At 33.2% G+C, this 13,287-nt stretch overlaps 1 protein-coding gene across 1 annotated transcript; it reads right to left on the reverse strand.

The window, feature by feature from the left end:
- Window positions 1–1,414: 1,414 nt before the first annotated feature.
- Window positions 1,415–2,215, reverse strand: LOC108488887 (dirigent protein 15-like). The gene has a single exon (XM_017793165.2). The coding sequence runs from the start codon at window positions 2,145–2,147 to the stop codon at window positions 1,581–1,583; it is 567 nt and encodes a 188-aa protein (XP_017648654.1). The 5' UTR covers window positions 2,148–2,215; the 3' UTR covers window positions 1,415–1,580.
- Window positions 2,216–13,287: the final 11,072 nt, after the last annotated feature.

Here is a 13,287-nt window from a genome sequence, read left to right on the forward strand (position 1 = left end):
TAAAAGGTTTTTTTTTCTTTTTTTTTTCAATTAATGCCTCGACTCAACAAAAGCAAAAGATTATGCATGATGCAAGGGACTATATTTGGGAGGAATCGTGTGCCTTCCAATAGTGTTCTGATAAACTAATTCTTCGTTATGTGGCAGAGGAAGAAGTTGTCAAGATTTTATAAGGATGTCATGCTTCACCTTGTGGAGGTCATTTTGGAGGCAAACTAACGGCGCAAAAAGTGCAACACTCGGGGTTTTATTAGCCTACCATGATTTGGGGTTCTTATGAGTTTGCAAGAAAATGTGATTGTTGCCAATGTACAGGAAATATCTCCAAATGAGATGAGATACCCTAAAAAGGAATTTTGGAAGTGGAAATGTTCAATGTTTGAGGAATTGACTTTATGGGTTTGTTTCCAAGTTCTTTTGGTAATCATTACATTTTATTCGTAGTGGACTATATTTCTAAATGGGTGGAAGTGGTTTTGATACCAACGAATGATACGAAATCAATGGTCAAATTCTTGAGGAAAAACATTTTCTATAGATTTGGAACTCCAAGAGAACTTTTAAGTGATGAAGGATCTCATTTTTATAGCAAGCAAATGGACAACGAGTCAAACATTATTTCGGAAGGGCATTTGACACACCTCAAGGGGTTATGTATTTGGATTTCATTGTGTGTTCACTAAGTGAAGTTGAGGAACCCATGGAAGTGGAACATGATAGAGGAATTTTAAATGAGTAGTGAAAACTCATAACTGAGAACTCATTTTAAATTTGGATGATTGTTTTTGTTTTTCTTTCTTTATTATTGCATATTTTATTTTGGTGTGTTTTATATGTTTTTTTATGTCGATTCACTCACCGGAAGTTGCATAACATTTTTAAACTTTCAACGAAGTTTGAAGAGGACCTCAAAAATTTTCTATACATCACCTTTTATCAAGGGAATTTCTCAATCTTATCTTTAGTAAGTGGACACATTGAGGGCAATGTATGACTTAAGTGTGGGGGTATACATGGACTTTATTTTTGTGTGTTTTGTTTGCTTATTTTTCATTTTTGCTTAAAATTTTTAAAAAATTTAAAATTTCTCCAATGAAATTATGAGGCTTTTATGTTGTAATTAGGTCTCTATTTATTCTTTATAACTTAAGGGATTGTATTATGTTAAAAGATGTATAAATAGAGTCATGTGCAAGGCTTGTAGAGGTATACACAAGGAATGAAATAAAAAAAATTCTCTCATTTATCACTCTTGTATCCTTTGATATTCTCTCTTTTAGTTATGTTATTTCCTTTCATTATTTTATAACACAAATATGATATGAATTCAGTAATGCTGTTGTCTGGGTCGTGTAATAAGTTTGCCTTACCATCTCACCCTTTTCTCTATTATTTTTAGCTATTTTGTCACAAATTTTTCATCAAAATATTTCAGAATCATTCATAAAAACACTATAAATTATTCCCCAATTCTTCACAGAATCATAACAAATATTGAATATGATATCACATTTTCAGTCTTAGGAAAATATTAATTTTCTCTCATGATTGGATTCCTGTATTTCTGCATCCTTATGGTTTTAATAATGATATAAAGTAACTTTGTAATCGAGAATAGCATCTCCTGTAGTAGCATTGTAATAGCTGGTCTTAATATGGGCAAACCCTCTAGCCATCCTAAACCGACCTCTCCCTCCCACGATTGCCACTTCACGTTTAACTTCGGTCACTGGATTCCTTGAGAATATACTAAAGGAGCTCCCTTTAAACTTGCCAGTCGTAAACGTAAAATCAGCATACAAAACTATTGTAAACTTGGAAGCATCTTGACTGGATGATAGGTACAGTCCTTGGGCGTTGCCGATTATCTTGGATGTTGGTTCAGGCCCTACTCTGAGCGGATCATCGATAGCAAACAAGCTGCCAAACGGAACTGGGGAATGGTCTTTCCTGGTGAGGTTAGCACGGCCGACCAGAACTGCACTAGGGTTTTCTCCACTGAGGGTATCGTGGAGGAAGAAGTGAAGATTGGTCACTTTTTCCACCTTTGAACTAGGTGTAACAATCTTGGAATAGTATTCCCCATAGACGGGCGCTATGGCGATGCAGAATATCATTGCCCACACAAATATCAATTGTTCTTCCATTTTTCAACACAAAATTTACTTTTACTTTAGTAATATTTTCTTTTGTGCTTCTGATTGTGTAACCTCTAGGGCTTAAATAGAGTTTATGCTGGATTTTAAATATTAAAACCCCCTGATTTTGTTTCCAACCATTTCTGACACAAATTACCGTTTTTGACAAAAACTAATCATTTCTCACAAAAATTACCATTTCCGACGAAAACTAGTTTGGGAATTCTATAAATTCTTCATTACTTTCCATATTTTTATAATTTTTTTTCCATAGCCAAAGCATCCACTTATGGAAGTAGTGATTAATCTCTTCGTTACGGGTGTTTTCCAAAAAGGTAATTAGTTGGTCATGAAATAGGCTCATTCCCGTAAAAAGTATTATATCCATGACCACATTATTAAGGGATAAGGTGAACAACCACCACACCACATCTTATGATTCACGTTGTTAGAGATTATGTGACGATGTTGATACATTCGAGAAAATGAAATCTTGAGGGTTAAAAGAGATAAATCATTAGATTGTCATAAAAAAATGGATAGTGACAAAGCAATATCTTTTGCTTGCTAGCTTTCAACAATCAGTATACCAAATTGAGATATTGTAGTAAAAGTATTATGAAGGTATTTGTATTAGGAGCCAAATTGTATTTTATCTCTTTTACTGAAAAAATAGGTAGATTAGATCTTGTATGTTAGATTAAAGAAGAAACTTATCATTTCACTTAAAAAATTCATCCATTTCTATTGTTAAGTGATGATATGGCTAACAGAGCAAGTAGGCAACGACATATGAAGTGCCATATATACCTCATGTTGATGTGTACAGGTTCATCCTAAATGTGAATTTTCAAATAATTATAAAAATTATTAAAAATATAGAAAATTATTTAAAAATATTAAGAATTATAAGAAATTACTAAAATTATTAAAATTAATAAAATATTTAAAATTTAATCTTAATTCAAAATAAATAACCAAAATTAAAATGCCCCTAACAAAACTACAAATCCAAAATAATAGAATCTATAACTTTTTGTTTTTCCCGTGAACAATATTTATACTTTGATCATATTCCCTTAAATCTTTATTGGTTTTTTGTCCAAATTTATAATATATTTTCTCATATTGTTCCACTATGCAGACAAAAGGAGGAAACAATTACTTAAAACAAAAGCTTTCACCTCAATTAAATTTTACACTATTTTTCAAGTTATTTTTCATTTCAATTTTTAAATATTTATAGTAATTCATCATCATAATTGATAAACACACTAATTTACATAATTCTTGTGTTTAATTTGGTTTATTTCTGAATTAATCCCTGCTTAATTGGTGTTTTTTTATGATTTAATCTTGTCAGGGATGCAATTGGTCAAAAACGAGCAAAAAGGGACTAAATTGAAAGACAAATCATTGAGTTGGGGCCAAATCATAAAGATGGGAAAGCCAAGGATTTAACATCAATTTTGACTTTGTAAAAATCTAAAAATAGAAGATATTATTTTGTTTTATTTTTATTTTTATTTTTATTTTATTAATTTAGAATAAGCTATTTTTAGTAACCCTATGTATATAAATAGGGGCTTTTAGTTTCCTAGAAAAATCATCCTTTAATTTGTATTCCTTCTTCTACTTGGAATAGAATTACTCTCCCTCTTGTATTTCCTTTTTCAATTTGGAGTTGGAATATCATTTCTTTTCTGTTCAATTTGACGTTGCATTTTGTAGCTTGTCTCCAATTTTTGTTTCTTTTCCACAATTGGGTCAATTGCTCTCCAAGTCCCCTTTCCTTTCCAAAATTCCATCATCCTTCACACAAAGCCAAAACACAATCCACAACCTTCAAGCATGATTAAATTCATGCCACACTAAACCCCTTTTAGCTTAAAGCCGGTGTTAACCCCGTCAAAAACCCATGAGTTGCGAACCCGAGCTGTTTAACTCCCAATTTTCGATATTTATTGTTTCTCCGGATTAAGAGTATGACTTCATCAACTCACAAAGTCAAGTCAATACTAAGTCAAAAAAGACGTCGTTTGAGTTAGTGTGGCTAGACGTACAGTTGGAATTCCGAAAGGATCGATTGTCTAAGATTACTGTTTGGTTCCGTTAAGGGAAGTAGTAACCGGATTTAAATGTTCCAACGTTTGAAGGCATTGGTTCGAGCTAGGCTTTTCTAGAATGCAAAGCTGTCGGAGTTCTAAATCACGAACGTTTTGTACGTTGTTCGATCGGTAAGGGTTAGTTATAGGACGTTCCATAACTAATTTACATAAGGAAGAGTTGGTGTCCGAGGCGTCCTTAGTAGCTATAACTAGCTTATTGAAAAAGAGGAGTTCACCTAATTTCGAGGATCGGGTCAAAGACGGAAAAACCCGTGCTTAAGGCTGAGCTAAGTTTAATTGATTTTTCTTCAGATTACTTCGTTGTTTTTTTTATTTCATCTTTTACTTTTTACGTTTTTTTGTGTTTATTTCAGGTTTCATATTTTATCCCCCCCTAAACATCGCGAGCACGACAACTGCCTAGACATAAATCTGGTCGAGAGATAAACAATTTTCAGTAAACCCAGTCTCTGTGGGATCGACTCTACTCCCTATACTGCTTTAATTTGCAAATTAGGTGTAGGTTTATATTTGTGGAATCGACAACCATCAATAATTATTAAATATTTAAGTAAATTGTAACTCAATGATAATTATTAATTTGCAATTCAAATATTTAATGTAATTTTAAATAATTTTATTAAAATTTAATACTTTTTAAAAATTATTGTAATTCTTGATAATTTTAAATAATCTTCTATATATTTTATAATTTTTTAAAAATATTTGAAAACCAACGTCTAAGATAAACCTAGACAAATCAATGTTAATTCTAGATGTGGGTTTTTAATAACTTTTTTAAAAAGGAATTATTTTTAGGATTTTTCTTATTTTTTCAAATATTTTCTGATGTGTCAAACATGAGGTGCATGTGGTACACCATGTATCCTTACCTACTTGCTCCATTAGTCACATTATTACTTAATTGTAGAAATTAATAGAATTTTTAATGGAAGAATCTATTTGCTCTTTAATTTAATGCATTATAATCTAATTTTTAATATAGAGTTCTTCTTCGAATAACACCTTAGAGGTATGTCTTTACTTCGATGCCAGTACAAGTGCTTACTCCTGTAACCACAACATGATCAGTTTTAGTCTCTCTTAGCTCAATACAGGGTTTCTCACTAGGTGTATTATCAAGGATAGAGACAGGTTCAATGATATCAATTACAAACTCATTAGCAATAGAAGGACTAGTATCAATCTTGAATTCATGTTCAATAAGATTAACAACAAGATTGGAATTAGATGTATTTTTGTTGGATAGCAGCTTGAATCAATGACTCAGTCCTTTCTTCGGCATATACTCATGTTCAACAACAAGGGGATTTACCAGAAGTGTTGGACTATGCCCAAAGACCAATCATATGATGATTATAATAACATACATTTACCTAGTTTATTAATAAATTCATTGTCATTATTGTTTTCAATATTTATTTATGTGTTTAAATAAACTATTTAATTATAATGTCCATAGAATGATATGATCATTCTTAAATGTTATTAGTCAAGTATTATTGTGGGCTTGGATAACAATAATACATTGAGACTAATATGTGATTGATTGATGACAAGTGTTGTTATAGATATGTGATATTAAATCAACACATAAGTATATATTGGACTAATTCACCACGAGAATGTTTCTTGGATTATTATGTAATAGTCACAATGTTTCTCATAGCGGTAATTGTATCTGTGATCCTTAGACTTGAGATGATTATTGTTTCAAAATCGTGAGTTGTATGCTTTGAGACAATCAAATGTCTTCCATAAATGGTTGTAGTATAAAAACTAGTGTTAGGTCTGCCACAATTTGTATAGTGGCATGTGAGTGATCAAGATATGATTTGTCCCTCTTACATAGTAGGAGAAATATCTCAGGCCTCTTGATCGAGTGAGACTAAAAATGCATGGACATGCTCAAATTAGTTGATATAAGATATCACACTAAATTGTTTATTTGAGTCTACTCGGGAATCAAGAACCAAAATATTATTCTAAACAAGTGTGACTATTCTATGACTTGTGTTCATTCTAGATATAAAGGGCAAAGGGATGTTCTCCATTATTTATCATAGAAGACGGTGTCGAACCGCGACGTCTTGCAACTTGAGTAGCAGTGATGCATTGCTAAATGACACTCATTATTTATAATATTAGGGTCATTTTAATGTTACTTTCAACGTTACAAGATCCTATAGAGTCATACCATTTGGTTGTGACGATCAAAATGTAATGAAAATTGAGATTATGTTTAACATGTCATAAAAATTAAATTGATTATAACATTGTTCTAATAATTAATTTAATTTAAAATGTTAAAATTAATCATGTACATACTTAATGTGCATAGGATTAAATTATAGTATTTTTTAAAAATTTTACTACACTTAGGGGACCAATTCCTAAGTAATCCCTAAGGTAAACACTTGTAGGCTGAGAAATTTTTGTTCCTTGACCAGCGCCAAACAATAATATCTTGACCAACTTGGTCACTATCTTGTCTTGCTTCTACTACCTTAGAATGGTGAATATTTTAAGGCTTTGTTATCTTACTCCAATTCCAATTCCCTTAGCTATTGATCATGTCAACCACTCAAGCATTCTCATGAACTTCATCCTGATTATTAGAAACATTTCTTAGGGGTCTAATTTTAGGGATCCAAACAATGACCCAGAATCTTATTACCTTTCCATCCTCTATAGACCCAACACACACTATCAAGAACAGCTTTCAAACCTTCGATAATGGCCTCCAAATATAAGACCAGCTACGCCTCTCAATGTTATTTGGGCACTTCTCTTTTTAATAGTGCTTATTTTTAAAAGCTCTCACCCAAATAGCATTATAAGTGTTTTTTAGAACATTAAAATCCAATTTAAGCATGAAAGACTTACTATGGTCACTTAGCCTGCAAATTCCCAACCACCATTCGCTATTGGTTGGCAACAGTCTTTCTAATTTTCTAAGGCCAGTTTCTTTGTATTATTCTTGGACTCCAAGATCAAATTTCTCTCCAATTTCTCTAATTCAATACATACTCCCAACGAAATTAAAGCATACTGCATGAAAGAATTTAGAATCGCTAAGAAGACTGATTTTGCTAAACTTACTCTGATAGCCATTGACAACTTCGCATCCCATCCAGTTAGTTGACTTCGCATCTTGACCATTATAAATTGATACGTCATGTTAGGTACTCTTTTATGGAAATCATTGACTCATTGAAATCCCCGCATGTTGCTAATTGAATCCGCCACTAGGACATCTGCATTTTCGGAAAAGTATAACTTAGTTTTAAGTACCAAATTCTATAGAATTTCAATCACAATTCTCGCTTGCTCTATGTCTATTCCACAAAACAACACATCATCATCAACAAAGGTAGATCTTATTCAATCTTATTGGACTTTATTTTTTATTCGAGATCACTTAATTAATACAATGACTAAGTCGTTTCATACCAAGCACAAATAAATATGGAGATAATAGATCTCCTTACCTTATACCGTGTGTCATCTTAAACTCTCTAATAAAGATTCCTCTAAAAAAATTCCATAGTTATTGTTGAGATACAATTCATAATTATCTTAAAATTACAATTAATTTAATCAAATCTCCAAAAATAAAAGGTGAAATCCTTTTGTCGAAACTATTTTTTTAAAAATATTTAAAAATGATGGATCGACTTTTTGGAAAGCGAAAATGGAGTCGCCACCGATCTTTTTGTTTTGATGTGATCGGATCACCTAAGAATTTGGTTATTTTAATAAAACTTTTTTGATTTACTAAAACAACGATTTTGGTCTACGAGCTTTTGAGAAAATGGGTTCGGGAGTCGGTTACCCATGAGGAAGGATTAGCACCCTCACTACGCCCAAAATTGGTACCAAATCGATTAAATATTGTCCTTCTGTCTAAAGTTAAAAATGTTTTTAAAATGTGATTCTTTTTAACAATGTTCGGATAACCCGAGTTAGTTGTCAAAAATCTTCTTGTTCCGACGTCCAAAAATTTATAATTTGAAAATCCCAAAAGGATGCTCACTATTTAGTTCAACGGAAAACCGAAACCCAGCACAGTAGGGCACGATTCCTCGAATTCCCTAACATTGACCATTACCTTGTCTTAGAAAATACGTGTGAAATTCTGAGGAGATATTCAGTTATTTTGGACAAATGAAAGAGCGCAACCCAGCACGATAGGGCTCGATTCTCAAATCGCCAAATATTGAACATCGTCTTCGTTTTTAAGTATTTGTTTTTTAAAACATGAGTGAGAAAGTAAAGGAATGTTCGATCATTTTGAGCAAACCAGTAACCACAACCCAACACGATAGGGCATGATTCTCGAATTGTCAAACGCCGAATATTGCCTTTGTTTTAAAAATTTTTAAAAGATATGAATGGAATTTTGAAGGGAAGCCCGATTATTTTGAGCAAACGCAAAATTGCAACCCAATACGTTAGGGCACGATTTTGCGAATTGCTAAGTATCGAACCTCGTCTTTATTTTGAAGAATTTTTGAATGAATACTTGTAAAACTATCTTAAAACATATTAATTCGATTTGAAACAAGATGAAATTAATTATAAAAAATGGGTTTCATAAGACCACATTTCGAGAGTCAAGTAAAAACGATGAATGGGGTAAACGTGCACATAAGATACAATCGATTGGTGAACTAAAAATTAAGTATGGCTAATCTAAGACAAATATAGTCGAAATTCTAAACATGGATGGAGCATAATTGATATAACATAAAATAATTAAACAATATGCAACGATAATGTACATGGCATAATCTGATATGACTACCGCTAGATACACAAAACAAAATGCAAATCAAAGAGGTGATAAGGTATAAAATTTTCACAATAATGACAGATAAACGGATATATAAAATATAGGTTGACCAACTAGTATAAAACTAAGGATATATATAACCCTTTTTGAAATCGATATTATAAAAATAAAGTTTAAATTAAAACGTCGTAAAATATTTTAAACACAATTTCATTTAGAGATTTACAATGTGCATGATAACCTAAATAATATATAGAATATAAAAGATAACTAAAACACATGATTAGATATAATGTACATGATAAATTCATAGTACATATATATATAAATAAGTTTAGGTATAATTATATTTTTTAAAACATGAAATTGATAATGTATATAAAAAACCAATATATAATAAACAATATATACATGAAAGAGTCTTAAATAACAAAGAAATAATAAAACATTCTTTTAAAGAATAGACTATATACATAATAAATTTGAAAGGAAATACAAATAAATAGATTTAAAAGAAATTATATATATAAAATAACATGGAACTAATAATGTAAATAGAATAAAACTAATTTTATCATAAATCATATATGTATTAATATAAGATTAATTTAAGTTAAATATTATACAAAATTTTAAAAACAATATGATATACAAGGTAATTTTAAAATAATAGTTCTATAATTTAAACAAAAATAAAAAAACAAAGTAAATTATCAAAGTAATTTAAAATGTATAAAAAAATTAAAAGATGAATGCTAAGTGAATTAAAAATAATGAACTATACAAATTGAAGTGAAAGAAAAAACTCAATTGAAATAAAATCGAACTAAAGGGATAATTAATAAATAAAATAAACTAGTAAACTAGAAATAAAGACCAAAGTGCAATGCGAGTGAATGTGCGAGGACTAAAAAGCAAATGTTCCTAACCCCAAAAAAACAGCACCAGTAGCGGACTAAAGTGAAGTGGAGCGCAAATTTCAGGAAAAAATAAAAGAAATGAATAGGGTTAAATTAAAGGTGGCACAAATAATAGGACTGTCTGTAAATTACCCATTTAAGGTGGAAATCGCATGGGTCAATGCGCAGCTTTTTCCCCATGGTGCCGCTTCAATTTTTCCTTAATCTTTCTTTATTATTTATTTTTTATAACAAAACCTTTTGTTTTTAAAAAACCTTAAGTTCTTAACCTTCTCTGCTAGGGTTTCGCCTAAACCTCATGCTCCACCAACCATCTCCACTTCGGTGGCTTACAGTAGCATGCAGCTCGGTAAGCATGTTCCTTTCCTCCCTCTTTATTTTTATACATTAACAAAAATAGAAGAAGGTAAAAAGATCTAGATGAACATCATTTGAAATCTATTTTAGAAAATAAGAGGATCGATCTATGAAAACGGAAAGGATTTCAATACCTCCGCTTATATTTTTGCAATCACAAAGTAAATCCACCCTTGAAATCAAACGAAAGCAAGATAAGCTAAAAAATAAAAGCAACCTTCCCTAAATTTATTTGATTTTTTGTATTCAAATATGCATCCGTAAAATCCCGATACACTAATTTTTTGAGGCTTTTATAGCCTAATAAATTACAATATATTCTTCTATTTCGTTGTCCTGTTGCCTCTGTTGTCTCTCGCTTTTGTTTGGCTTGTGGCTTTGGTTTTGTAGGTGTTGTCGAGGCGTGGAGGAGGTCGGTGGCGGCGTTGCAGTGGAGAAGGTGCTTGACACCACATGGGGAGCGCGCACTAGGGCTTCTACTTGAAATTTGTTTAGACTTTGGGCCTATCGGGCTATTAGGTTTTTTGTTTGTTTGGGTCGTGTTGGGCTTGGTTTGGGTAATTTGGATTTTGGACTATTTGGGCTGTAAATTTAAATTGGACATTTTATTATTATTATTGTTATTTTTTTGTCTGATTTGGGCTTATTGGGCCCGGTCAAATTTGGGTATTTACAGCTGCCCCTCTTTGCTCATTGTTGTGTAACGAGAATGAAGCAAAGAAAATAACCAAATTTTCCGGGACCTGCAGAGTCTGGACCTCTCTTAGCACTTCTTTTCTTCAAGCAACCTCTTTCTAACCCACTGCAATTTTAGAGGTATAGACCTTGTAACTCGTGGCTTTGATCTGTTCCATTGCAACTTCAGGGAAATAAGATCCGCTATATTCAGTCTGCTCCACTACGACTTCAGGGAGATAAGACTTGTAACTTCGACCTGCCCCACTGTAACTTCAAGGGGATAAGGTTAGTGGCTTCAATCTACTCCACTACAACTTCAGAGAGATAAGATTTGCTATGATCTGCTCTACTGCAACTTCAGAGAGATAAGATCTATTTATTCATAGCTTCAATCTAGTCCACTGCATCTTCAGAGAAATGAGATTCGCTATCTCCAGTCTGCTCCACTGTAAATTCAGGGAGATAAGACTTATAACTTCAACCTGCTCTACTGCAACTTCAGGGAGATAAGACTGGTGACTTCAAATCTGCTTCACTGCAACTTCAGGAAGCCAAATCTTTAATCTTTAACCTACTCCACTACAACTTTAGGGAGCTAGGACTTGCTTAAATCTACCTCACTGCAACTTCGGAGAGCCAAGATTCACTGAAACTTCAAGGAGATCTACTGTGGCTTTTAGCCGCTCCAACGCCATTTCAAGGAGAAAAGATCCACTGAAACTTTAAGGAGATCTGCTTCGGCTTTTAGCTGCTCCAACGCCATTTCAAGGAGAAAAGATCCACTGAAACTTTAAGGAGATCTGCTTCAATCTTTTAGCCGCTCCAACGCCATTTCAAGGAGAAAAGATCCACTGAAACTTTAAAGAGATCTGCTTCGGCTTTTAGCCACTCCAACGCCATTTCAGGGAGAAGAGATCTGCTGACTTCAAGGAGATCTGTTGTGGCTTTTAGCCGCTCCAACACCATTTCAAGGAAAAAGGATCCACTGAATCTTCAAGGAGATCTGCTGTGGCTTTTAGCCACTCCACTACAATTTCAAGGAGATGAGACTCTTGATTTCAACCTGCCCCGCTGCAACTTTAGGGAGATAAGGTTTGTTTGGATCTGCTCTACTGCAACTTCAGAGAGATAAGATCTGTAATTTTCAATCTACTCCACTGAAACTTCAAGGAGATCTGCTGTGGCTTTTAGCCGCTCCAACGCCATTTCAGGGAGAAGATATTTGATTTCCAGCCTATTACCCTACTACTTAGAGGGTTAAGGCCCATCATTTTTGATCTGTTTCCCTACTACTTAGGGGGTTAAGATCTGTAAATTCAGCCTGTTACCCTATTGCTTAGGGGGTTAAGGCCCTTCGTCTTTGATTTGCTCCACTACTACTTAGGGAGATAAGGTTTGTAAATTCAACCTGTTACCCTAATGGTTAGGGGGTTAAGATTTGTAAATCTTCAGCCTGTTACCCTACTGCTTAGGGGTTTAAGGTTTGTAAATTCGACTTGTTACCCTACTGCTTAGGGGGTTAAAGCCCATCATCTTCGATCTGTTTCCCTACTGCTTAGGGGGTTAAGATCTTCATCTTCGATCTGTTTCCCTACTGCTTAGGGAGATAATATCTGCAATTCGGTCTGTTACCCTACTGATTAGGGGTTTAAGACCCTTCGTCTTCGATCTGTTTCCTACTACTTGGGGGTTAAGATCAGAAATCTTCACTGTTACCCTCTTGCTTAGGGGTTTAAGGCTTGTGAATTCACCGATTCTAGGGACATCACCAGAGAATCGGCCCATATATCTATGCTTATGTCAAATGGTTAGGATGCTATGATCAAAATGAATCAAATGCTCCTAATTAGATGTGTTATTATATGAATGTAGAAATGTCATGAGCCTTTTTAAAAAGGCTTAAGGTATCATCGTTCGTTGTTCATTGGGACATTATCGCTGACGTATTACGTTGGCATCTTGTTCGGCTGGTGTTCTTGACAGAAAAGTCAAAGAAACAATCACATTTTGCTCAGCAAGCTCGCCCCGCTGTAATTTCAGAGTCCCTTTCACTGTACCTTTTGGGACATAAAGTTTGTGCCTCCTACTGCAATTTCAGAGGAATAACATTTGGTTTCTTCCATCCATTTCGCTGCAACTCAAAGGCATAGGATTTGTATCATCTTCAATCAGTTTGATTTGTTACACTATTCCCTGGGTGTAATGACCAGATGTATATGAATGCAAAGTATCATTTCTTTTCTCGAGAATGACCCTCTTTTACACTTAGG

Source organism: Gossypium arboreum, chromosome 7 (assembly GCF_025698485.1).
Source record: "Gossypium arboreum isolate Shixiya-1 chromosome 7, ASM2569848v2, whole genome shotgun sequence".
NCBI classification, from domain to species: domain Eukaryota; kingdom Viridiplantae; phylum Streptophyta; class Magnoliopsida; order Malvales; family Malvaceae; genus Gossypium; species Gossypium arboreum.

Excerpts from the sequence above, each read along its gene's own strand:
- LOC108488887 (XM_017793165.2), bottom strand. The coding sequence starts at position 2,147 with ATGGAAGAACAATTGATATTTGTGTGGGCAATGATATTCTGCATCGCC.